Consider the following 27,700-nt stretch of genomic DNA (forward strand, 5'->3'; position numbering starts at 1 on the left):
TCAAACAGTTGGTGGGTCACCACTGCCTTGGTCTTCTGCTGCTGAGCTAACACATGCGCTCCAGACGAATTGTTACAAGAAAGAAGCAATCACCAAAAAGATTACAAAATGACTTATTCTGAGGGCAGTGTGAATTCCCGAAGGATACCTATGCGAGTAAGACTAAGCACAGGATCACCTGGCTCAAACTCGACCCCGACTCTTTTATTTCAGAGAAGCAGCATCCAGAAGTCCATCAGAACCAATTCTCCAATTGCTCGGTATAGCAGTGCTTCCCTTGGGAGCAAACGCAGTGATATTGACATGGCAGACTTCTCCTTGGTGGACGGTTTCAGCAGCGAGTACAAAGCCACTCGCACCAATGAGAAAGAAGAGATGACAAAGTTGAACAACCGTTTTGCCAACTTCATCGATAAGGTGAGGTTACTGGAACAGCAGAACAAGATCCTTAGTGCTGAGCTGGAGCAATGGAAGGGGAAAGGGTCATCCAAGATTGGAGATCTTTATGAACAGGAGCTGAGAGATGTACGTCACCATCTGGACCAGACCATCAAGGAGAAAGCCAAGGTTCAGTTGGAAAGAGAGAACCTGATTGATGATTTGAAGAAGCTCAGGAGCAGGTATTTTTATTTTCACTCTCTATATTTATTCCATTCTCACTCTATACCTATATTCCATTCTTTACCTATATTTAAAAAGGGAAAAAGAACAAGCCCAGGGAATTATAGACCCGTCAGCTTCACATCGGTGATAGGAAAGATAATGGAATCCTTACTGAAGGAGGTAATAGAAAAACATCTAGAAACGGAAAACATAATAAAGAACAGTCAGCACGGATTTCAAAAAGGAAGGTCATGGTTGACCAACCTCATTGAATTCTTTGAGGGGTAACAGAAAGAGTAGACAAGGGTAATGCGGTAGATGTAATATATTTAGATTTCCAAAAGGCATTCGATAAGGTACCACATAATAGACTAATGAATAAGGTCAGAGCATGTGGAGTCAGGGGAAAATAGCAGAATGGCTAGCAAGCTGGCTGCAAAACAGAAAGCAGAGAGTAGGGGTACAGGGTAGCTACTCAGACTGGCAGGGGGTGGGCAGTGGTGTTCCACAAGAATCGTATTGGGACCACTGTGTTCACAATATACATAAATGATTTGAATTCGGGAATCAGCAGTACAATTTCAAAATTTGCAGATGACACCAAATTGGGGGGAGTAGTTAATAAAGAGGAGGCCTGCCACAAATTACAGCAATACGTTAATAAACTTGCTCAATGGGCATTTAAATGGCAAATGCATTTCAATGTAGAAAAGTGTGAAGTGGTACATTTTGGTAGAAGGAATAAGGAAGTCACGTACATCCTGGAAAATAAAAACCTAAATGGGGTAGAGGAACAAAGGGACCTAGGGTTACACATACACAATTCACTAAAAGTAGCAATGCAGGTTAATAAGGTCATAAAAAAGAAAAACAGTTATTGGGGTTCATTTCTAGAGTGATAGAAATGAAAAGCAGGGAAATTATGGTAAATTTCTACAGAACCTTGGTTAGACCACACTTAGAATACTGTGTGCAGTTCTGGTCCCCACATTAAAGAAGGAATGTAGAGGCACTGGAGAGGGTGCAAAGGGGATTCACAAGGATGATCCCAGAACTGAGAGGTTATACCTATCAGGAAAGGCTGAACATACTTGCATTATTTTCTCTTGAAAAGAGGAGGGTAAGGGGTGACCTGATAGAGGTCTTTAAAATCATGAAAGGTTTTGGTAGGATAGACATAGGGAAGATGTTTCCACTTGTGGGAGAGACCAAAACCAGAGGCCATGAATATAAAATAGTCACAAATAGATTAAATAGGGAACTTAGAAGAAATTTCTTCATACAGAGAGTAGTGGGAATGTGGAACATGCTACCACAAGGAGTTGTTGAGGCAAATAGCATAGATATATTTAAGGCAAAACTAGATAGGTACATAGGGAGAAAGGAATAGAAGGTTATGTTTGAAGGCTTAGTTGAGGAAGGGCAGGAGGAGGCTCATCTGGAGCATAAGCACTGGCATAGACCAGTTGGGCCGAATGGCCTGTTTCTTTGCTATATATTCTAATGTATTTGATGAGGATTGTTATTCATCACCTGTTACTGATAAAAAAAACCTTTGTGAGTAGACTTCTCTTGCCAGTGTTTCAAAAGTCGAAGAAATAATATTTTTTTCAGCAGATCAGCTAAAACTTCCACCTCAATGCAGAAAGAGAGATCTTGAAAACTGACATTAGACCCATGCTGGGTCACATTTTATTTGACCTTCTCAACTTGATTCCCCACATTGTAATTTCTCCAATGCAGCTTTATCAAGTGCTCTGAGACATCCGCCTGACACGAAAGGTGCTTTAAAAATATAAATTGCATTGAATTGCATTGACATGCAAATATGGAAACAGACAGAATAATGATATGAATTTTGACAGCCTTTCATTTTTAATGCACGGTGATATGAATTAGCTTTCTATAGTGACATTACTGATATCCTGGTAAGCCTTATATTTTACTAAGTATGAATTGATAAAAACAATTTAGCATGCTTATTTTATTTTTTAAATTTTACCAGTGTAACATTCAATGTAACAATAAAATTCTTTGAAATGACCTGGATCAACAACAACAAATTACATTTATATAGACCCAAGGTGCCGGACAGTCAAGGGTTTGCATCTGAACTGGGGGTTGGAATCAACAGGGGTGGGGGCCAAGGGGAATGGAGGCTGGAGGATAACTGAAGGCACAATCAAAGATCAAAGTAGAACTAAATCTCCATTTTTGGGGGGCCGTCAGTCGGATTTCTGACACAAACGGAAACCCATCACCATGCTTAAGAGTATCCAAACCAAACTGAGATTTCCATGAGTCCCACCTACACATGGAAATTCCAGATATAGATTGTTGGAATCCCTCCCCTGGAGGAATGGATTGCCTCCAGGAACTGCTGCGACTAGCATGGCATGTAACTCAACCTAATTCTGGAAAGTATTAGGCACAACTTGGCAAAAGCCAAGGCTTGGGGTCCCCAGAATCTGCATTGGGTTACTGCTGGAGTATAACCAGCTTGCCATTGATATTGCACTGTCTGGCAAGCTTTCCCACTGCTTGTCCAGCTAGAATCACCCTATCTGTTAGGGCTCTGGCTTGTAAGGTTAACAGGAGCTGATTGGGATGACTCCCTGCTCCCAATGACTGGTTTGCCCTTTCAGGTCCTGCCGATGAGCCAGGCTGACTGTGCATTCATCAGCAGTGCCCTGGACTACTGCGGATCCACCGAGCTCAGGAACTGGATTACCAAAACCACCACAGAGGGCTGACTCGGCTCTGACATTCCATTGCCAAGCATGTCACCCTGGAGACAGTTCAGCTCCAAGGAAACCCCGCTTACCTCCCTCCATGGAGGATGCTGCCTCCAGAGACACAATGGAGTCCCTGATAAACAAGACCTGGAACTTTTACTGCTTCGAGTTTGAACTGTACGGGTGGCTCCTGTACAGGTGTTGAGGGAGGCAAGGGAGGAGGAAAGACAGAGGGACTGTGGGATGTAGTTCCAGAGATTGGGGGCAGAGAGGCTGAAGGCCCGCCCGCCAATGGTGGGGTGGGTAAGACAGGGGGACGTAAAGCAGGCTGGAGCCCACTGAATAGAGGGAGCGGGCAGGTTAGTATGGGGTAAGGAGGTCACAGATGTAGGGAGGAGCAAGATCATGGAGGGCTTTGAAGATGAGGACCATGATCTTGAACTATATCGTCTGAGTGTGCAGAGCCAGTGAAGCCAGTCGAGGATGGAAGTGATAGCCAGTGAAGCCCAGAGTTGCGGAGTCTGGTGTGGGAGAGAACATGGGTTGCAGAGTTCTAGATGATCTGCAGCCTGTGGAGGGAGGAGTTGGGGAGGCCGACAAGCAGGGAGTTTGCATAGTCAAACCTGGATGGATGACGAAGTGGCGGAGCTGGGCAATATTGCGGCGGTGGAGAAAGGTGGAGTGGGTCATGACACGGATGTGGAGGATGAAGGACAGTTGAGAGTCGGACAGGACACCGAGGTTTTGTATTTGCTCTGTGAGGTGTAGAGTGATTCCATGAAGGTAGATGCTGTCAGTGCCTGAGTTATGGAGGTGCTGACGGGATACAAGCAGGAGGACCTCGGTCTTGTTGACATTTTACTGGAGAAAGTTAGCTCTTATCCAGGACTTGATGTCTGACAGGCAGTCTGTGAGGACAGCAGTGATCCTGGAGTCGAGGGTGGAGGCAAAGAGGTAGAGTTGGGTGTCATCCGCATACATGTGGACGGTGACCCCATGTCTATGGATGATGTCACCAAGATGGCGCATGTAGATGTTAAAAAGGAAGGGACCAAACACAGAGCCCTGAGGGATGCCACACATGATGGCACGGGGGCTGGAGGAGAAGCCATTAGTGGAAACAAAGTGGAGATGGTAGGAGAGGTAGGAATTGAACCAGGCAAGGGCAGGTCCGTGGAGGTTGAGCTGAGAGGAGAGGTGGTGGAGGAGGATCAACTGGTCGACAGTGTTTAAGACAGTAGAGAGGTCGAAGAGGACAAGGAGGCAGAGAGAACCCAGGTTGCAGATGGACAGAATGTCAAAAGTGACTTTTACCGGGGCTGTTTTGTGCTGCCGACAGGGAAGGATTCATAGCGGGAATGGTGGGAGAGGAAAGAGCGAAGCAGGGTTGAGACAACTCGTTCCAGAGCCTTGGAGAGGAAAGGGAGGTTGGAGATGTGGCGATAGCAGGAGTAGTGATAATAATAATAATAATAATAATAATAATAAAAATAATAATAATAATAATAATCCTTGCATTTGATATAGCACTTTTCACATCTTCTAGACGTTCCAAAGTGCTTCACAGGATATAAAGTGAATTGACTGTATATTTGGGGTGAAACTCAGCACAATTGTGCACAGCAGTGTCCCACAAACAGTCATGGATTGAACTGACCAATTTATTATTTCTTTTTTTGAGGGATTATTATCAGGTGTGTGGAGTAAGGAAACTTGCCCAAGGTTTTGCCCTGCCGGGAATCAAACTCAGGTCTCTCTCTTGTGAGACAAGTGTTCTACCCACTGAGCTACACGCCTCCACTTAGCTCCAGAGAAGATTACAGGATGGGTGCAGGGAAGGTTTTTTGCGTATTGGGGTGATGACAGCTGTTTTTGGAGGGGTGGGTACAGTGCCAGTGGATAAGGAGTGGTTGATAATGTTGGCTAAAAGAGGGGCCAGAAGGTGGAGCTGGGAGGTAAGGAGAGGCGTGGAGATGGGGTTGAGGTAGCAGGTGGTGGGCTTCATTTTTTAGATGATGGAGGTGAGGGAAGAGTGGTAGACGGGTTCAAAGGTATGTAGAGAGGAATGGGTAGTTATACATCTGCTTACTTTCTGTAACAAGGAATAGTTAGACCCATCTTGTCTCAGGTCAAATATATTTTCTTTGTCCATGTTTTTTTCAATGTGAACCTTTTCAACTCAGATATTTTGCTTAGCTAACTGAATAATTGTTGATTGTGCCATCTTTTGATGTTACAATGTCTAAAATGCAGAGCAAAGTTTATTATTATTATATTCTAACTGATGTCAGAAATCTTCTGCATTTTCTTTGGAACATTATACCCATACTTACCACAGGCTTCAGTTAGTAAAAGCCAGTGCTCTGTGCCCAGAGATAAATTTTATCATTCAGCAATTAGTTTCATAAGTATTTTCAAAGTTACTTTGGGAAACGTATTTCTGCCATAATGGGCACCAGTGATATTCACAGTTATCTGAGCCAAATGTGTTCACCTACAGTTGTTATTTTATCATCAATTGCTACACCACATGAGCATTTTTAGCAAGTAATTTCTTCTTTTGTTTTATTTTCATTAGACACACATAACGAAGCAGGGTTCCCTTCTACTTGATACCATAATTGGAGTCCTGTTACTCAGTGGTTAGAGCACTAGCCTTGCAAGCGAGAGACCTGGGTTTGATTCCTGGCAGGCTGAAACCTTGGGCAAGTTTCCTTACTCTACACGCCTGATAATAATCCCTCAAGAAAAAAATAATAACAATTTGGTCATTCAGTCCATTACTGTTTGTGGGACACTGTTGTATGCAATTGGCTGCTGCGTTTCGCCCACAAATATACAGTCAATTCACTTTACAGTATTTTCTGTGTAGCGCTTTGAGACGTCTAGAAGATATGAAAAGCGCTATATCAAATGCAAGGATTATTATTATTATTCTGTCTGGCACCAAGGATCGAGTATTTAGATTTTCTGCAAATGTCTTATCACAATACAAGCAATAGCTATTATCTAACACTATCATCTTAACAACACTTATTTTATCATCTGTGCAAAACACAGAGCAAACAATTCAACCCAAAGCATCTCTATTGTGATTAAATATCACAAATGACCTATTCTTTAGTTATTTAATTCTGGTTAATTAAATATTGATAAAACATGGAAGATAATTTTAATATGAATTAAACAATATTCATCATAATGGTTTGGTTGAATATCCAAATACAAGTACCTGTCCAAATATCCAAATACTGGTGAAATTGAAACTCTTTCAGAAAGGATGAATGGGAGTAAGTAACTAAGCTAGTGGGTGTATAATAATGGTTGAATTAATGAAATGCTATCTCCAGTTGTAGACGCTCCAGATAACCACCAACTGTGTTTAGAGACCAAATGATAATAGGATTGCTTAATGTGCCAGCCACAATTCATCTTCTGAACTTTTATTTGCAGCCTGCAAGATGAAATACAACAACGGCAGGAAGCTGAAACCATGCTATCAGATTTCAGAGAGGTACAAAGATGTAATAATTATAAAGTTGAAAATATCACGCAGTTATTAATTTAATAAAATGTCAATAATTCAAGTTGCAGACAGATTCCAATGATCAGGTGAGTCTTGGTGTAGCAGAGACATCTAGTGGAAAAGAAAAGGTTAAAACCGGACACACCCATTTCCATTCGTTGGATTGGAAAGGAAGTATAGAAATATGTTTCACAGGAGAGGTTTGGGAGAAAAAGGTTGCCCTCTGCCAGCTGCGTCAGCTGTGTGACACACTTTCAGACGTCCTCTTGACATAAGAGGCGCATATAAATGTAAATTGTTTTTATCCATTCGAGCAATGAGGATGATCCCCGTTGTTAGAGCATTGGCCTATCAGCATTGATTAGTCAAGCTAATCCAGGGCTAGGGCTCTTCAGGCTTGAGAGAAGAAGACTCAGAGGGGACCTCATAGAGGTGTATAAAATCTAAGTGGGATCAAAAAAGTAAACCCAGATCAATACTTTAGGATGCACAATAGAAGACAATAGAAATCAAGTACATATGTTTAGAGTTGTAAAGGACAATTTCAGGACAGATACCAGGAAGCTTTTCTTCACTCAGAGGGTTATTAACAACTGAAACATGTTACCAGGAAGGGTGGCTGAGGCCAGGTCACTGGAGTCATTTAAAAAGTAGCTTGTTGCTGTGATGGGCAACGGTAGGGTCAGTGTCGTTAGAAATTAGGAGATTTTGGGATGACCAAAATTGACCTCTTCAAACTTTTGAAGAAGATTGACAAAGATGACAGATAGTTGTTTACATGTTAAAGTTTAGGAAGTTCGGAGTGAGGAGGAAAGTCAGCAGAACCTTTTTAAACCCAGAAAAGATTAGATTTGTCGACAAAGTTATCAGAGAAGGTGATTGCATCAAATAGTACAAATGGGTTCCAGAGGCCACCTGATGCTTCTTTTTTGGAGAGAGTGGGTTTGGTGGATGTGATGATAAAATAAAAATGTGGGATTGCAAATAATCAAAAGAGGTTTGGTTCATTGAGTCGAATGGCCTTTTTCTGATCTTAAAACTTCATTATGTGCTATGTCTCAGTGGGGACATAAAATGTTGAGATTTGAGGTACCTGAGGTGAAATTGGCTACAACAACAACAACAACAAGATTCCATTTATTGAGCGCCTTTCACGTCGGGAGGACGTCCCAAGGCGCTGTACAGTTGGGTCAGGACCCGAGCAAGGGGGAAATGGTCAGGGTGCGGGGAGGGAAGGGAGGGAGCGAGGAGGGGGTAGAGAGTCGAGAGGGAAGCTGAAGGCACTTTTCATTCATGAGGCCAAAGTATCGGACTGATTTGTGGTTCAATTTCTTGTCTGATTCCTGGCTATTCTAATTCTTCTATAGTATATAAAAAATGTTTTCTTTTTAGCTTTTTATTTTCTTTATATTCCAAGTGGTAAATGTGAAGCAATGCTCACTACAGACCTCTTGGCAAATGCCATCATTTCCAGTCCAAAATTAGCCAACCAGTTCAGTCAAGCAATTCTAACTGCACAATGCCAGTTTTTCCACTCTTGTTGACATTAATGATCTTGCCTTCATGTAGCACTTGGCTACAAATTTCAGTCACTTTGAGACGTCGAAAGGGGCTATACCAAATATAAGGGTCAATTATTACTCCTGATATGTTTCAGTACTAGAGCAAAACAGACACAAAATTTACAAAACTCAAACCAATTTAGACAGTCTAATATTGACTGCTAGAGCACCCTGGGAATCACACCTCAACATTCACACTTAGAGTAAAGATTTCATCTGTAAAAGCTTCTTACTGTCCAAAGTGCTGAACGCTTGAAAGTCTTGGACCAGCTATCTTTAGCAATGCCAATTTTACTTTATGAGATTGGTAGGCCAAAAAGGATATAATGCAAAATCTGTTTTAAGCGAAACATTGCAGCTTTTTTTTCCTTGTTTGTGTTCCCATTTCTCATTCAATGGGTTCAATTTAGCGATATATTTGATGCTTATCCCAATGAATGTACCAGATGTACATGTCGCAGACTCGCACAATCTTGGCTAGGAACACGATCTTATCAGGAAGTCCTTTGCCAGTGGCCACACAGCAGTGATGCTGTGAGAGCACTTATCAGATACACTCCATTGTGTGGGTAAAGCGAGTTGGCACTGTGGTGGGTTTAGCTGTCTCTGCCAGGTATCTCTATGGAGTGGCATGACAGACTGAGATTCTATCTGAGACATATTTTTCAGCCTCAAGATTGAAAGTACCATAAAGCTCAGTGAGTGAAGTCTAAACACTGGTCTAAATCAGGGAAACAGTTGTTTGCCATGGAATGCAGCCATGCCGAATGCAGCAAGCTCTAGTATTAAAAATGAAATTGAATGGATGCCTTTGTGTAGCTGAAAAATAGCCGGGATTAGTGCAGTTGGTTTAGCGGCAGCAACATGATCATGCCATTAATGAGGAAGTGACATGGGAAAGTTGGGAATATTTTTTGTGCTGATGCAATATAATATACATTCCTGCCGCATATTCTTTCCAGGATAATCTAGCAGGTTTGAGTGCGACTGTTACTTTAGCCTGGGTCAAAATTGCTCTGCAACATACACTTTTGTGTGACTGGAGCATCAAATGCGTTGGATTGCAATAACAAAGAATATGCAGCGCGATCTATATTGCACAGTATCCGCTTGAAAAAAAATTCTTTGTCAGTTCCTCACCAATGGCATGACCTTTTTCCCACATATTGTTATGTAATAATTGTGTTTATTACTTGTACAATAGCTTTTGTAGCCTTGTTGTGAAAGATTATACTCTATGCAGTTGGCAGAATCATTGTTGCCATGTAAAAATATAACTTACAATAATCATCCTTGCATTTGATATAGTGCCTTTCATTTCAAAACACTTTACGGGATATACTGTAGTGACTGTATATTTTGTGGGCCAAATAATTTGCGCACAGCAATGTCCCAAAAAAAGCCATGAAGTGATGAACAATTGTTTGGGGGAATGGTGGCCAAGACATCAGGAGAAACTCCCTTCTGTTTTTGATTAGTGCTATGGGATCTTTAACATCCGCCTGAAAAGGCAGATGTGACCTTATATAACATCTTATTGGAAAAATGTTACTTCCAACAATATAGCACTCCCCCAGGACTGCACCGGGATGTCAGCCTAGAGTATTCAGTGAGCAAGTTTTGAATTTATTGTCATTCATCTCATGGTTCTTTGTGGGATCTTGGTATGTGCAAAATGACTACCATGTTTGCCTATAAAAAATAACTATAACAACAACGACTTGCATTTATCAAGCGCCCTTCACGTGTGGTAGCGTCTCAGAGTGCTTTAAGTAAATAATCATTTACTTGACAGTAATTACTATAAAATGATGGTTCAACATGATGCAGCACTATAAAAATGCAAATTTTTTCTTTCTTGCTTGCTTGCCTTGTAGTTTTAATACACAATATCATTCCCTTTCACAAGCAATCTTTTAAACAGTTTTCTCTACTCTTAGACAATCTTAATTCAATTTATTTACGGCTGGCTGTACCTTTCAAGAGCTTTGAGATATCCTCCTGACTTGAAAGGCGCTCTATAAATGTAAATTGTATTGTATTTACAGATGATCAGAGAATCTTGCGGTTATTCTGGTATGTTCACTATGTTTGAACCAAATCTTTTGAAGTCTGCCTAGTTATAATGAGAAATGCCTTTGAAACAATAATCTTGAAGATTTGTTGCACTTAGTTAACAGAACAGTTTAATACCAACAGTTTGTTCCCTCGCATTCTTGATCTATTCATACACTTGTAATCTGTACCCAGGAATTCAAAACATCTGTCTTCATCCTCGCTTGTGTAAATATTTCATGTCTGGTCTGCTTCATTGGTGCACAAATCCCCGTACTAAATTGGACACAAAGTCTATTTATGTTCCAACTTCATTCTTGAGAATATTAGTTCAAAAGCAAATATCAACTCAGAAGTGAGAGTGCTGCTAACTTCTCAAGAGTCATTTATAAGAACACTTAACAACCTCTCTTTGTCAATCAGGAGCTGAAAGCAAAATTTGGATCTTTAATATTTGTTAGTCTAATAATCAAACAACTAGTGATGAGGAGTCCTATCAACAAAACTTCACACAGTGTTTCTTTCCCCCACCGAACATTCTCCCTGAAAATGTCACCTAGAACCCTTGAATACAGAAATCGATAGATCTCTGTTAGGTGTCAGGCTGGCTCAGTTAGTAGCCCTCGCCTCTTGAGTCTGAGAAGGTTATGGGTTCAAGTCCCAAATTGGAACTGTGGACTCACACTCCAGGTTAACACTCTAATACAGTCCTGAGGAGCACTGCATTGTTGGTGATGCAGTCTTTTGGATGAGACATTAAACCAAAGTCCCACCTTCCAGTTCATGTGGACGTTAAGAATTCCATGGCACTATTCAAAAAGAGAAAAGAGTTTATTTCAGTATCCTGGCTAACGATCCTCCAGATAAAATTGGTCATTCACTTCATGACCAGTTGTGCAATACACAAATTGGCCTGTGTTTGTCTAAACGCTTTGGGACGCTACCCTGCTTGAGGGGCACTATGTAAATGCAAGTTGTTAACTACTAATACAAAATCAATACTCTTTATAATAAATCTTGTTAATTATTTCAAAATGATTTGTTGACGTGATAAGGCAATATATCAAATGCACAAATTATTATTAATTTATTATTAACTGAGTGTGTTTTTCTCTAAGCTTTTATGTACTCCTTTTGAACTGTAGAAATTTACAGCAGAAAAGAAGGCCATTTGTCCCATCATGTCTTTGTTGGCTCTTTTAAGAGCAATCCTCTTAATCCCATTTACCTGCATTTCTCCATTCCCTGTAGCTTACTCCTTTTTAGCTTCAGTATTTATCTAGTTCCCATTTGAAAGTTAAAAGATTTTGCCTTAGCTCGTGTTCCTGGCAGGGCATCCCATGTTGTAACATGAACAATCTTTCCTAACTTCCCTATTTTCTTGTTTATTAACTATCTTAAATTGATGCCCTCTAGTCACTAATTCACTAATCAATGGAACAAATTCTCCCCATTGATTCTATCAAATCCACTCATAATTTTAAAAACCTCTATCAGATACCCCTAAACCTTTTTTGTTCCCATGGAAAATGTCCCAGTTCTTTCAGTCTCTGATCAGAGGCCAACCCACTCATCCACGGTACTACCCTAGTAAATCTCCTCTCCAGCCCTCCTAACACCTTGACATCCTTCTTAAAGTGAGGTGAGCAATACTGAACAGAATATTCCAACTGAGGTCTAAATATCGATGTTTAAAGCCTCTTTGGTTTTATATTCCATACCTTCTATTTATAAAAGCTAAGACTCCATTTGCTTTCTTGACAGCTTTGTCCACCTGGCTTCCCACCCTAAGGATTTCTGTACATTTCCCAGTGATTACCTGGACTATAATTGCCTCTGCGTGCCCTGTGCTGTCATTTAATGTACAAAACCAAATGATGGCTGATTGTTCAAAACCTCTGATTGCATTCAATAGTGATTCATAGTAATTTCCACGATGAATCATTGCAATCTGGAATTTAAGAATTGTTGTAATTACAAACATGTGACAAGTAGTTGCTACTTTTAACAATCAGCACATGGTAAATCCCAACATGTTCCATTTAAATCAATGTGTTTAAAAACATCTCTAACAACTGCTCATCTGGTTGTAAAGGTGCAATATTCTATTTGCTGTCAACAAGCTGTTCCTTTAAATTAGTTAAGTATGATTCTGATTGTTGAATTATCGTTCAAGTTAGCACTTCAACACGTCCATCGACTCATGACATTGTAATCTCTTTGATTGCAAATAGCCTCTTTTGAATTGTTATGTGATTTTCCATTTGACTGATCTCTTTGCCAACATCCACTTCCCCAGGAAATGTTCAAACAAAGAGAATTTGGATTCTATAAAATTTCCAAACGGGTCAAGGTTTTAATCACTGGAAGCAAACATGCTCCTTGAAGTAGCATTTACTACTTATTAATTCAGCCCCACATTGGACCTTTGAGCTCACAGTGTAGATTGGCACTTGAGTGCAGGGCTGCAGAGCGCTGTAATTGTCGGAGGTGCCGTCCTTCAGATGAGACATTAAACCAAGGTCCTATCTGCCTGTTCAGGTGGATTAAGACCTCCGAGACCCTACCCCACGTGAAGGGTGCTGTATAAATCCAAGTTGTCGTTGTTGTTGGATGTTAAAGATTCCATGACACCATTTGAAAGGAGAAGGAAGTTTCTCCTGGTGTCCTGGCCAATAATCCTCCAGCTAAATAAATTGATTGTTCACGTCATGGGTTCATCAGTGAGCCATTGCTGTGCGCAAATTGGCTGCTGAGGTTGGCTACAAATACACAGTTTATATTAAATCCTGTGAAGACGTTTGAGAAAATCTTCTGACATAAAATATGCTATGTCAATTGTAAGGATTAAAATTTACTGCTGTAATTTTTTCAAAAAGAAAACAGGAAATCTAAATCTAGTTTTTGTGATATTATTACACAGCAGCGGACAGACAGAATCAGTCTTAACAGAGTAGAGTGTTATATTTCTGTACTTAATGATGTTGTGGCTTCATTAAGTAGGAGGCGTTGCCTTCAATAAAGGCTAAAAATAAAATATTGCAATGTAATCCCAACTCCTTTTGAGGGTATCCTCCACTTTTTTCTCTCTCTCTGAATCTTTAACTGAGTCTCTAGCTTTCTATTTCCTCCCCTTTGATGACTTTCTATCTCTATGCCTATCTCTTTCTCTAACTCTAATCCTACACTATATACAAGTATAAACACTTGTCTGCATCCATGTGAGGTTTTGAAGGACAAGATTTAGCTACACGGTGTGAGTGATTCACATCCCTAGTAACCTCACACGTATGTGAGCAACTTCACAAACGGACATGGAGAACAGGACTTAATGAGATTGGAAAGGTAGAGAGGGATAATGATGAGATTTGAAGATCATAGATGAAGTTCTTGAAGTCTATCAACAGGGTACTACAGCAATGGTAATTGGCATTGTATAGCTGCTTCCACGTAGCATAGTGTCTTGGAACATTTCACAAAAATGGGGGTCAAACACCTGAGTGAGAGAGAAGGGGAATGTGACCATTGGCACGGTCAAAGAGGTGGTCCACTAGGAGCCAGAGTATCTGGTGAAGATGATGGTAATGGGTATGCAGAGTCTGTTGTATGAAGAAATATGAACCATAGATATCTGTGTCCTCCTGCCTTTCAAATAATGGACGGATACAGCGCTCAGTTATTAGGTTCCTATCCTTTACTACAAAATTATGACCGTTTGAAACATTGCAATAATTTAAGGCAAGGGAAGTAAAAGATTGATATGATTCTGTACAGTTTCTAAATTTGTGCTGTCCAGAGCTTAATCATAGCCTGTGGGTTTCCTGAAAAAATAGGAACACAGCTGGATAGGGAAAGGACAGGACCAGAAATGACTGTACTTTTGGCCAACGCCCTCAAATATGTCCTGTGAGCCATCCTGCCTACATGAAAGGCGCTATCCCAAATGAAGGATAATTATCCCCATTATCTTTGTAAGATATTTTGGGTTGTTCATTCTTCATGAAGGGCATTATATAAAAGTGTTGTAATAATTACATACTACCAAAAATAAATTGCATTTATATAGAGCCCTTCAAGTCGAATAGCATCTTGGAGGTTTGCAACCTCCTGAATTGCATTTTGATTTTAATTCTCATTCAAAGTCTCATTCAAAATGAAAGACTTCTTTACTTTTTCTGTTCAATAAATCAAGAATTCATACATGGTAGCAATGGGCTATAATTGTCTTACAGCAACTCAATTTAACCACATAACGAGCTACTAGCAATACTATGAGTTGCTGATGTGGCTCAGCTAACGGAGTGTTAAACCTATGCTTCGCATCTGGCAGCCATGTGTTCCCTTTGCAGCGATAACTTTTGGATTTTGTTGCTCTGAAAACTGATTTGAAGTTTGAATGATTTTATATCACAACTCTGCCTTTAAAACAAGTATCAATTGCAACTGTGAGAGCTAATTCTTGCCAGTTTATGAGATATGCCAAGATTGATTGAGGAGTGATGATGATGGTAAATGCCAGTAGACTGAACTACCCCAGTCTCCCAACTAAGGGGAAACGGGTGAATGAAATTGCACATAAATGGGAAAAACGACTATAACAAAATAAGTTTCAAATGTATGACAAGTAATGTGTTTTTTCCAGTTAATGTGGGGATGGGTGAAGAATGTTTCTCCTAATGATTTTTGTTAACTTTAAGGAAGAAAGTGTGCAGTAATTTCTAGCTGCCTTTGGCTTGCAGGGCTAATAGGAACCGAATGGGAAGAATCTTTGTTTTGTCAAAGTCCTGTCAATGAGTCTGGCTTGCTGGTCTGTCATCAGCAGTGCCCTGGAGTAACCTGGGCCTAACTGACTCAGGAACTAGATGACTGAGACCGCCATAGAGGATTGACCCGATTCCAACATTCTGTTGCCAAGCACATCACTGTAGAATCTACTCAGCTCAAAGGAGACCGTGCTTACCTTTCCCCCAAGGAGACCAACAACAGTGAATTGGGTGAACTAATCATCAAATTCACAATACAACAATTTAGTAATTTTGCTTTTTTGAATGAAATTGATTGTTGTCATTACAGCAGATGATGTTGTTGTCCTCAATGGATTACAATTGATAAAATGAACAAATGTCTTCCAAAAATTAATGTTTTGAATTATCTGTGTGTAGGATGTGGACGAAGCTGCTCTATCCTGTGTAGATCTGCAACGTAAAGTTGACTCATTGCAGGAAGACATTGCCTTCTTAAAGAAACTCCATGAAGAAGTAAGCATTCATTGCCATTTACATTTTGAAATCTCTAAACGGCTTAGTAGATAAATGCACCACATAATTTCATGCAGATCCAAACATTCACTATGAATAATCATATTGACCACATGGGTGAGGTATGCCCTCAGAAACAAACAATACCATGAAAACTGTGCCACAGTCACTACACTTTACAATAACATCCCATGATGTTGTTTGAGATGTCTCAATGATGTGATATGACTCATACCAAGTGCAAAGATTATTGTTTTTATGATTATTATTACTGTTATAAGAGACAAACTAGAGTTATGTCAATGTATCTATTGAGTTATTTAACTGTGGGACTGGTTAGATGTACTTCAGTGGTCTTTTCTTGCTGTGTGCACTCCTATAAATGCACATCTGACATCTCCTAAAGTTGTTGCTACAAAAGCCAGAAATGAGAGCAGAGCAAAACATTGCAAAAGTGAATATATAATGACTTAGATTGATCTTACTTTTTCAGGAAATTCATGAACTTCAAGGTCAAGTCCAGAATAATCACATCCCGATTGAGATGACACTAGCTAAACCTGACTTGTCCGCAGCATTACGTGATGTTCGCTCTCAGTTTGAAAACCTTGCCGCAAAAAATGTTTATGAAACTGAGGAATGGTACAAGTCCAAGGTAATTTTCCTTATTATTTCATTGTTGTTTGAGGTAAAATTAGGTATCTTCCATTTGGTAGATATCTCATTTTGATGAGCATAAATCATCCGAAAATGAAGTAATGGCTTTGTAAGGCTGCTGTCTATTTTCAATCCAAGGTTCGAAGCTAGGTTTGTGCCAAATTACCTGATTTCAATACCAACCAACATTCCCCAGGTCTGGTGGGTTACCATCCAATCACCTCTGTTGGAAGGCATGCTGGAGACAACATGCTTGGTTCAACTGTGATGGCCCCCATGTCTGAATAGAGTTTTTTTCCCATTTCAAACACATGCTTTTGTTTAATCAGCTAGCCCATTGCCCTGCTTCAAGCATCCAAACTAGATAGAATTACATGTATGTATGCCATTTATGCATGTAGATTTTGCTGTACTGTTTACTGTTGCTCTCAAGGGATGCATCCTGCTTACCTAATTCCTGTAGTATTAGGCACAGGTTGGTGAGAGCCAAGACTTAGGGACCCCAGCGCGTGCATTTGGTAACTTCTGGACTAGCTAAAACCATACAGCTTGCAATTGAGAATTTCTCACTAGTTTGTCAGCTAGGACCACCAACCAATTAGGGCTTTGGCTTGCAGGTGTAACAACAATAACTTGCAATTATAATGTCCCTTCATGAGGACAACGTCTCGAAGCACTTAACAGTGAAGCCGAGTGGAAAGAATCTTTGCTCCCAGTGATCTCACGTCATGCCAATGAACCAGTCTGCCTGGTTTATCATCAGCAGTGCCTTGGTGGACATCCCTAGCTCAGTAACTAGATGACCAAGACAACCACAGAGGATTGACCTGATTCTATATTCCATTGGAAGACAAGTTACCATGCAGTCAGCTCAGCCCTAAGGGGAATAGTTGCTGGATACCTGACAAGTGTCAGTTTGAGCCTTTGCTGGGTGGATGGCAGGTAACAGGAAGTTCTTGTGAGCCTCTTGGTAAGCAGCACAACCCAACATGAAATATTCAAAAGATGCCACGAAGTATGCATACAAATCAAAAAGGACTTTGAATTATGTACAAAGATCTTTGGAATGCACTTACTCAATGTTTTATGGAGACTGACAATTGTATTAGTTGATTGTCGGATCACTTTTCCGGGGGTAATAATTTGTTCAAATTTTTTTTCCAAAAATGTTCACTTCAATCCAGAACTGCTTGTGGGACACTGTTGTGCGCAATTGGCTGCCACGTTTCGCCCACAAAATATAGTCAATTCACTTTACAGTATATTCTGTGAAGAGTTTTGAGACGTCTCGAAAACGTGATAAGACACTATATCAAATTTAAGGATTATTATTATTATTGCACTATACTTAAAATGCTGATGCTAATCATGTCAAGTCTGATTCAGCTGATAGCACTCTCACTTCTGGGTTAGAATATGGTGCTTTCAAATCCCTATTGAGTTCATAGACTTGGCTGACATTCCATTGCCAGAGGTGCTGTCCTTTGGTTGAGATGTTAAGGGGGATGTTAAAGATCTCATGGCATGATTTCGAAAGAGAAGAGATTCCTCTGGTGTCTTGTGGCCAACAAACCTCCAGATAAAACTCAGTGTCATTCAATGAGACGCTGCTGTGCATAAGTTGACTGCAACTGTTGCCTATAAATATGGATTCATTATACTTTATAGAAGTATTTGAGACATTTTTGGCAATAAATCAAATGCAACAATTATTATTATAATCTTAACTTCCAAGAACTTTGTTTCTTAATGGTTGAGTTTCTAAATCTATAAATTTCGTAAATGTTTATTGTCAGAGCTGAAAACATATTCACATTCTGGCCCTTTAGGACACAAAAACACTTTTAAACACACACTTTGGCAATATCAATTTGCTTTATCTGTTAAACAAAATCCAAATTACAAATACACCTAATGAATAATAATTAGTTTAGAATCCTTGCATTTTTCCTTTCATTTAGTGCTCCGAAATGCTGCCCCACATGAAGGGCGCAATATAAATGCAAGTTGCTGTTTCATTTAACATCAAGAGAACATCTCAAAATGCTTTACAAGATTTACAATGTAATTTGTAGGCAAGCACACTGTTTAGAGAGACTCCAAGTTGTTATATAAAACAGGCAATATTTTATTTGTTTATAATAATAATAAACCTTGCATTTGATATAGCGCCATATCACGTCTGTTAGACGTCTCAAAGCGCTTCAAAGTATATTGTAAAGTGCATTGACTGTATTTGTGGGCGAAACTTGGCAGTCAATTGTTCACAGCAGTGTCCCACAAATAGTTGCGGATTGAAGTGACCAATTTATTATTTTTTTATTATTACTATTATTATTATCAGGCGTGTGGAGTAAGGAAACTTGCCCAAGGTTTCGCCCTGCCGGGAATTGAACCCAGGTCTCTCGCTTGCGAGGCGAATGCTCTAACCACTGAGCTACAGGACTTCACTGTTTAGTGATCTGTATCTGTAATGTTACATGTGGATTTTTATATGCATTAATTATAAGGAGCTTGGTAAAACGTGATGGCATCTCAAAGAAAAGTTCATGACTAATCTTGAGTTTAATACTAACTGGATATCAAAATGCTGGGATTTATGTTTTATGATTAATGCTTCACTGATTTTAAATTCACTGATAGGCAATTTGTCATTGCGTCCAGTAGTCTTACAATTCAGGGCAGAATGGCAGTAGGATCTATATTTTCTACTGCAACTTTGCTGACTTTCAAATGACGGCTAATGTTTTATTACTGCTATTAAAGAACTGTGTACATAATGGGTTAAAGCAATTTTGCAATTGGCAGCAAAACAAAGCCAAATCGCATCAATTTCACTGTGCAGCCTCCTCTAGGAGATGCTTTCGCAAGCAAGGCTCCGTATAAAATCGATGCGTTTTAAACCTGATCTACACTATATTCTGAAGCATGGTTCAAGGTGAAATCAGCTTCAGATCAAACGTAACTGTGGAGCATAAATGGGATATTTAGTTTCACCTACTAAGCCTCCTAGTCAGGTTCAAAACTCAGAAGGTTTGCTTTTATATTTTATTTTGCTCTATAATGTCAGACTGAAGCAAACACCATACATTTTGATATTTTTCCAATAACCCTAAACCGGTGTTTTTAATTAGAATGTGGTTAGTGCTGAACATTTGGAACATTATGTGCAGTTTTGGGCACTTAAGTTTCAAAGAAACATTCATGCATTGGCAATGATTTAGGGAAGAATGATGAAGCTTAGGCCTGTAAGTCATGAAAAGAGAATTGTGGAACTGCATTATTTTCGCTGGTAAAAACAAAGTTTAAGAAGAGACATGGTTTTAAGATTTTGAAAGGAATGCTTGATGTAATTACAAACAGGCTAGTTAATATAAACTGAGCCCAGAACTACAGAAATCGATGGATAAAATGTACAAATTCCACACTATTTCAGATAAGAAGGATTTGTTGCCTGATCATGTCATCGAAAGGTCTCAAAGCACTTCACAGGAATTACAGTGCAGTGTAGAGACTGCACCTGGCAGCCAATTCCATACAACAAATGTCAGCAAATAAGCAGTCCCCATCAATGTGTAAAATAATAGCCAACCAGACAGCCAAAAGGTGAATGACTCTTGAAGTTTTTTGGCAAGGAAATCGGGAGAAAGTCCCTTCTTTTTCCAAATATTGTCACATGTTTCTTAATATCAACCTGACCAGGCAGTTGGACCTCAATTTAAACGCTCATCCAAAGAACAGCATCTCTTACAATGCAGCACTCCCCTGGTGTGTCAGCTTGGATTATGAATCCAAGACTTGAGCCTACAACATTCTGTCCCAGAAACAAGAACGCAGAAAAAAATGTACCCTAAAATTACTGGATGTGGGAAGTAAAAGCCCACATAATGCAATGTATAAAGTGGCCATGAACAGCTTTTAAAAAGAGCTGGACAAATATTTGGTTACAAATAGCATTGAAAGTTATAAGGATAAATACATATGAGATAATTATTATGGTACAGGTATTTGCATTTAGGGCAACATGAAAATATTATCACTAGGAAGACAACAGGTCACAAAAGTGCAATTTAACCAGAGGACAGAAAGGATATGGCTCGGGTGTTGTCAGAGGGGCCTTCACTTACGTCTGTCTATCTGAACAGTTTGTAGACCTTTCGGAAACCACTGCTCGCAACAATGAAGCTCTTCGTTTGGCGAAACAAGAGGCCAAGGATCACCGCAAACAAATTCAGGTGCTCGGTTCTGAAATCAGTGCACTTAAAGGAATGGTAAGTTATCCCAGTGTGACGAGCAAATGCAGCCACGATGTATTGTGTAAAATTAAATGATTGTGTGATGCGCTGAACAAAAAATGTATCTTCCATCCATAGAATGGGTGAGCACTTCCATGTCAATTAGTTTATTTTATAAAAAATGTATCCTCCAGTCTATTTCCTGAGGACTATTGAGATTTTTGGCCACCCTCAAACCATCAACATTATACAAAATATTGTTGCCTCATGCAAGATAAATAATTCTTGCATTTGATATAGCGCCTTATCACGTCACTAAGGTGTCTCGAAGCGCTTCACAGGATTTTACAATGAAGTGCAGTGACTGTATTTGTAGGCAAACGCTTATAAAAATATCCATAAATATCTAAAAAATGACTATAAAAATAATTTTTCCCACAAAATACACAGTCAATCCACTTTCCAGTATATTCTGTGAAGTGCTTTGGGATGTCTCAATGATGTGATAAGCCGCTATATCAAATGTAAGGATTATTATTATGAATACCTTAAATTTTGGTCACTTCGTAAAACCTAAAGGAAGCAATCTTCCCCACTGACCATGAATTTGCAGAAGAGAGGGAAATATAACCTTATTTATCACATCACATACTGCATATACTCATCTGTCCTTACAAATTATAACATCTGCAAATGAGTTTCACTATAATAATGATCTTTAGGTGGATTGCAAGCTCAGTGCTGCAAGCTAATTGTTAAATTAATGTAAATAAATGATAGAAGTAAGTGATTGAGGGGAAGAGGCTTTAAATATTCATTATGTTTCAAGTCATGACAAGAGTCAGTTCTCCTACCTGCTTAGCAAATATTATAATAAAACGATAAGCTTTCCCTTTGATGTGGCAACATTCACGTTGGGAGGACATCTTAAAGCGCTTCACAGGAATTATGTAAAGCACAGAGGTCTTATTTATATCCAGATGTATTTGTAGGTGAATATTGGGGTCTAATTTGTAATATTTTAACAGGATCCTTAATATGTTACTTGATAAGTAATCCTATTAGAATTTCTGCCAACCTGTGCTAATTCTGCTCTGAAAGTAGATTAAATTGGAGTGGAGTTGTCATACAAAAGAATAACAAACCTTTGGTTGCCAGAAGGAATCCCCTCTCGTGGGGCTTGGATATGTATTTAGGAATCCTCGTAAGAGTATCACAAATTTGACCAAACCATAGGCTTATATACTAGTCATGAAGAAATCCTTACCTTTTCTAAAGTTACATCTCTTTTAGACCATCAATAGAGAAGGAAATACTATTGTCCTCTCTGTTACCAATACAATCCCCCAATACAGATAGTTAGATTGGAAGCAGGAAAATGTTGGAAGAAAATAACTAACTAACACTAATTAACTGTTCTATGTACTAATATTATTATTATCTAGTATTATTATTATATTATTATTAACTTTTTGGGGGCCTAAAAACAGAATGAATCTCTTGAGCGTCAGAAACTTGAAATGGAGGATCGGTTTAACCTGGAGGCAAGTCACTTCCAGGACTCCGTCAATCACCTTGAAGACGACATTCGCAACATGAATGTTCAGATGACTCATCATTTGCATGAATATCATGAGCTACTGAAAGTAAAGATGGCTCTAGATATTGAGATTGAAACCTACAGGAAGCTCCTGGAGGGTGAGGAGAGCAGGTAAGATATTTCAAAACCATGGGTGTTAATTAGCACGTGACACATTACAATTTTCACTCTAATGTAACAAATGTTCCATCCTGCCAGCCTATTCAACATCCTTATAATAATAATAATAATCCTTGCATTTGATATAGCGCTTTTCACGTTGGGAGGACGTCCCAAAGCGCTTCACAGAACACACTGTAAAGTGAATTGACTGTATATTTGTGGGCGAACGCGGCAGCCAATTGCGCACAGCAATGTCCCACAAACAGTCGTAGATTGAAAATTACCAATTTATTATTGTTTTTGGTTTTGGAGGGATTATTATTAGGCTCTATGTGGAGTAAGGAAACTTGCCCAAGGTTTCGCCCTGCCTGGAATTGAACTCAGGTCTCTTGCTTGCAAAGCGAGTGCTCTAACCACTGAGCTACAGGACTCCTTATTTCTAACTGATGGCTAAACCCTGCGAATTTGAGATTAACAAAAACGTGTCTAGCTTCTTTTAGAACACCTGGCTAGAAGGGGAAGCGGAAGAAGATTCTTTCCATCTTAAATTTACTCAAGTATCGCTTCTACCTAATATTACTGTGAAGGTGAGAGCTGATAGAAGGAAAGCAAAAACCTACAAGCATCTTTGTTCCATCATTGCTGTTCCAAGGGATCTTTAATGGAAATCAAAGATGAAGGATGTGGTTAAAGCCTGATGTGCTAACTGAATCCTTTCTTTTCTAGGATGCCTGCTCCAAATCGTGGTTTTCTGAGTCCGCGAGGTAGGTAGTGCAAGGCAAAGGTTCAATTTAGTAAAATTTAGATTTTTGCTGTTAACCTACACACATGTGGATATTATGTTGTTTGGTCTAAAGCAAGAATGGTTCACTGTGCACAAAATCTTATTGCAGTTGTATATTGACTGAACAGAACTTGAGGAAGTTCTCATAAGTAATAATAATGCTTGCATTTGATATAGAGTTTCACCACCTCGTGGATGACTGAAAGTGTTCCAAAGGTTATACTGTAAAATGCAATGAGAGTGTATTCTACGAGCCAACATGGCAGCAAATTTGTCCCCCAAATAGCAACAGAATGAGAGACTAGTTTTATTTGGGATCATTGGTCAGGACAATGGGATAAACTCCCTTAGCACACAGTATCTTACAACAACATTCACAGAACTGATGAGCAATGTTGGAGTTTCTGCTTATAATGTGTGAGTAGAAACACAGATGACAAGAAAATCTGAGATGAAGCTCAAGGTATCTCCGTTAAATATCGTATTTACTCATATCTGAAGCATTCAGGGTGTACCTTAGAAATAGATGGCACTGACCATAAAGGTTGGCCATCACTGCTGTAAGTTTTTTTTTCAATTTTTATTTTCCCGCATCAATCAGCTGAGCGGAGGCAAATCCTGAGTAAAAAATTTACCTATCAGCCCATATGGTAAAACATTTGGCTGGGGAGATTTTGGTTGTTCCCTGTTAGCAGATCATTGCTGTAATAATAATCCTTGCATTTGATATAGCATCTTATCGCATCATTGACACGTCTCAAAGCTCTTCACCGAATATTGTAAAGTGAATTGACTGTGTATTTTATGGAAAAAAATGCTGTAAAATAAGCCTAAAACCTCTCGTGGCTGTGACATGTGCTTCCACCCACCGGCTCAGATTCCGAAACAGGATTGTTAAGCACCTTGGGACGTCCTCCCATCATGAAAGGCCCTGTATAAATATAAGCTTGTATTTGAGTGTTAGTCATGGGATATCAGCTGAGTTGAGATTACTGTATCCAGTTCAAAGAATTGAGCATCAAAGCAGCATAGACATTACAATGCACTGAATAGCTTGCAGCAATATTAGGACTGTAAAAAATAAACTTCAAATTAAGACTCCATTTAACAATTTTCCAAAATTCTGCACAATATTAAATTTGAGGCAGCGGTCTAAAGGCTAAGAGATATTTCAAGCCACTGATGTATGAACTTAATAAAGTGGATTTATTTTTGTGGGTAATGGTAAGTTCTGTACAAAGTTACAATCTGCAATTAAGCTTTGGATATATGAAAGCTGTGGATAAAAGATTACCACTGTACTCAGATACACCCATTAAATTGGCATTCATAAAATCACAAGAAAGGTTTAAATGACCCATTTGATCTCATCCTTCCAGAATACCCACCCTTCCATCTTTCCATTGAAATATTAAACTGTTTCTTAAATGAGTTCAGCATCCTCCAGTTTCTCCTCATGCCTCAGCATCTTGAACCTTACCATCACCGACAAAGCCATTTCAGACCATTACTTTATCTCCCTTAACTACTCAATTCATCTCCTACTGCCCCTGGAAAAAAATCTCCCCTCACTCTTTCTCTGTTGTCTTGGAGTCATCTGAACTCCTCCCCCTCTGGGCTTCCTCCCGCAATGACCTATCCTTCTCGGTCACTCTCCTCCACAACTCCCTCTCCACCACACTCGATGCCCTTGCCCCCTCACTTCCCAAACCATCTCACGGAAGTCACCACGGTACACCAGCCACCTCCACTGCCTTAAGGCTCAGGTGCGTGCCACTGAATGCACCTGGCTCAAATCCAACTTAACAGTTCATCGGCAGTTCTGGCTGGACCTTATCAAGTCTTACTGCTCTGCCCTTGCCTCCGCTAAATCGTTGTTCTAGTCCAAGGCAACCTTGGAGGCCAAGGGCAACCCCAGGCTCCTCTTCTCCATCACCAACCAGTTCCTCCGCCCACCCTCTCACGCCTTGCCTATCCTCTCCTCCAACGACAACTGCGAGATGTTGGACTTCCTTAAAACCGAAGTCGAGGGGATCCGTTCAGTTGCTTCTGCCCTTCCGACAACTACACCCTCCCCATCATCCCCTCACACCCCGACTCCCACCCATCCCTTCCTCCACACCTTCGAACCTTTCTCCCACTCCTCTCTCATCACCACCATAACCCACATGAAACCAACCACCTGTTCCCTCGAACCCATCCCTAGCCCTCTCCTTACCTCCCAGCTCCACCTCCTTGCCCCCCTACTCACAGACATCATAAACCTCCCTGTCCACTGGCATCCATCATCACTCCTAATCTTAAAAAACCCTCCCTGAACCCGTCCCTGCTCTCAAACTACCACCCCATATCCAACCTTCCTTTCCTTTCCAAGGTCCTGGAACTAGTCGTTGCTGCCCAGCTTTGCTCCTTCCTCTCTCGCCACTCCCTTCACAAACCCCTCCATTTGTCAAAGTGACAAATGACATTTTGCCCATCTGTGACCAGGGCTCCCTCTGCCTCCTCGTCCTCCTTGACCTCTCTACTGCCTTTGATAACGTTGACCATTCTATCCTACTCCACCAACTCTCCTCTCACCTCAACCTTCATGGTTAGGTCCTTGAATGGTTCAGATCCTACCCTCACACTGTCTCCACTTCATCTCCACTAGTGGTTTCTCCTCTAGCCCCCGCACCATCTCATGCAGAGTTCCTCAGGGCTCCGTCCTTTGTCCCCTCCTTTTCAATATCTATATGCTCCCTCTTAGTGACGTCTTCCGCAGACATGGGGACAATTTCCACATGTATGCGGTTGACACCCAACTCTATCTCTCTGCCTCCACCCTCAACTCCAGGACTACTGCCCTCTTGACAGAATATCTGTCAGACATCAAGTCCTGGATGAGAGCTAACTTTCTACAGTTGAATGTCAACAAGACCGAGGCTCTCCTGATTGGCTCCTGTCAGCGCCTCCTCACCTCAGGTACTGACAGCATCACCATCCAAGGACGCACACTCCACCTTACTGAGCCAGTCCGGAACCTTGGCATCTTGTTTGACCTCAACTATCCTTTCTCCCACACACCCGTGCCATGACCCGATCTGCCTTCCCCCACCTACGCAACATCGCCTGACACCACCACTGTCTCACATCGCAGGCCACCGAGACCCTCATACACGCATTCATAACATTCATGCTTCACTATGCAAACTCTCTGCTTGTGGCCTCCACAACTCCTCCCTCCATAGGCTGCAGATCATCCAGAACTCTGCAGCCTGTGTCCTCTTCCGAACCAGCCTCTGCGACCCTTTCACCCCCATCCTTGCCTGAGTCCACTGGCTTCCCATCACACAGAGAATACAGTTCAAGATCCTGGCCCTCAAAGTGCTCCATAGCCTTGCTCCCCTCTACATCTGCAAACTTCTAACCCCATACCAACCTGTTCGCTTCCTCCGTCAGTGGGTTCTGGGCTGTTTCACGTTCCCTGCCTCGCCCGCCTCACCATTGGCAGGTGGGCCTTCTTCCACTCTTCTTCCACCCTCTGGAACTCCATCTCACAGTCCCTCCACCTCGCCCCCTCCCTTGCCTCCGTCAAGACCCATCTCAAGACCCTCCTCTTCGACCATGCCTTCAGTCAACCTCCTTCTCGCGCCTTGGGACGTCCTCCTGACGTGAAAGGCGCTTTATAAATGGAATCTTGTTGTTGTTGTTGTTGTTCTCCCCCTGCCTTCCACCCTCCCCAATCCTGCGCCTCATCTCAGGTCAGAAACACTGACTGTCCAGCGCCTAGGGACATCCTCCCAACATGAAAGGCGCTTTACAAATGCAATTTTGTTGTTGTGGTCTTGGCCAACAATCCCTCAGATAAAATTCACTCAATCACTATTTATGGGACATCACTATGCATAAATTGGCTGCCTTCTGCAAGAAACACAAGTCACTACACTTTACGGTGAACTACTTTGATTTTTTCAATGATGTTAAAAAGTGGTATATCAAATTGATTTATTAATTGAAATCAATCAAAATATGCACACTTGACTAGTATGTTATTCCATACCTTCCTTTCTATACAGAACCAAACACTCCAGAGGAAACCCATTCGAAAGTCTATTCCATGGAGAAGAAACTCTCTGTGAAAACATTTGAAGAATTAGATGAACTGGTTAGTAACAGTCACAAGTATTGTGTCTATAAATGGTGCGATTTGAAATACTAAAATAATAAAAATCATAATCCTTATATTCGCTATAGCCCCTTTTGACATTGGGAAGATGTCCCAAAGCGCTTCACAGGATATACTGTAAAGTGCAGTGACTGTTTTGTGGGCGAATTAGAGAATGTGACACAAGTTTTAAAGGAATAGAATTATTCCTACTGAATTGAGTGAAGTCAAATAAATAAATTACGTGTGTTTTTGTTCTTCCCATTATCAGGTGCTAAATGAACCTGTCCGGAATATTGAAGTGCAATTGACCAGCGAAGAGGAAGAACCAGCTGAAGAGTAATCTTACAGTAAAGGCCTGAAATGCTGCGGATTTCAACAAAGACTGGAGCTGTTTAAAAGAAACAAAGTAATGCAAAAATATGCTTCTTCTTAATCA

At 40.5% G+C, this 27,700-nt stretch overlaps 1 protein-coding gene across 1 annotated transcript; it reads left to right on the plus strand.

Moving 5' to 3' along the window:
• Positions 1-27,700, plus strand: LOC103181575 (vimentin-like). Its single transcript, XM_007898181.2, has 9 exons — positions 1-620; positions 6,792-6,852; positions 15,644-15,739; positions 16,233-16,394; positions 20,542-20,667; positions 22,122-22,342; positions 23,060-23,097; positions 27,173-27,261; positions 27,533-27,700. Exons 1-9 carry the CDS (start codon positions 109-111, stop codon positions 27,602-27,604), a joined length of 1,377 nt encoding a protein of 458 aa, XP_007896372.1. The 5' UTR covers positions 1-108; the 3' UTR covers positions 27,605-27,700.

This window comes from Callorhinchus milii, unplaced genomic scaffold, assembly GCF_018977255.1.
Source record: "Callorhinchus milii isolate IMCB2004 unplaced genomic scaffold, IMCB_Cmil_1.0 Scaffold2, whole genome shotgun sequence".
NCBI lineage: Eukaryota > Metazoa > Chordata > Chondrichthyes > Chimaeriformes > Callorhinchidae > Callorhinchus > Callorhinchus milii.

Coding starts and splice junctions, on each gene's coding strand:
- LOC103181575 (XM_007898181.2), top strand. CDS start 109: ATGACTTATTCTGAGGGCAGTGTGAATTCCCGAAGGATACCTATGCGA. Junction 6,853..15,643: donor TGCTATCAGATTTCAGAGAG/GTACAAAGATGT, acceptor ATCTGTGTGTAG/GATGTGGACGAAGCTGCTCT. Junction 27,262..27,532: donor TTGAAGAATTAGATGAACTG/GTTAGTAACAGT, acceptor TCCCATTATCAG/GTGCTAAATGAACCTGTCCG.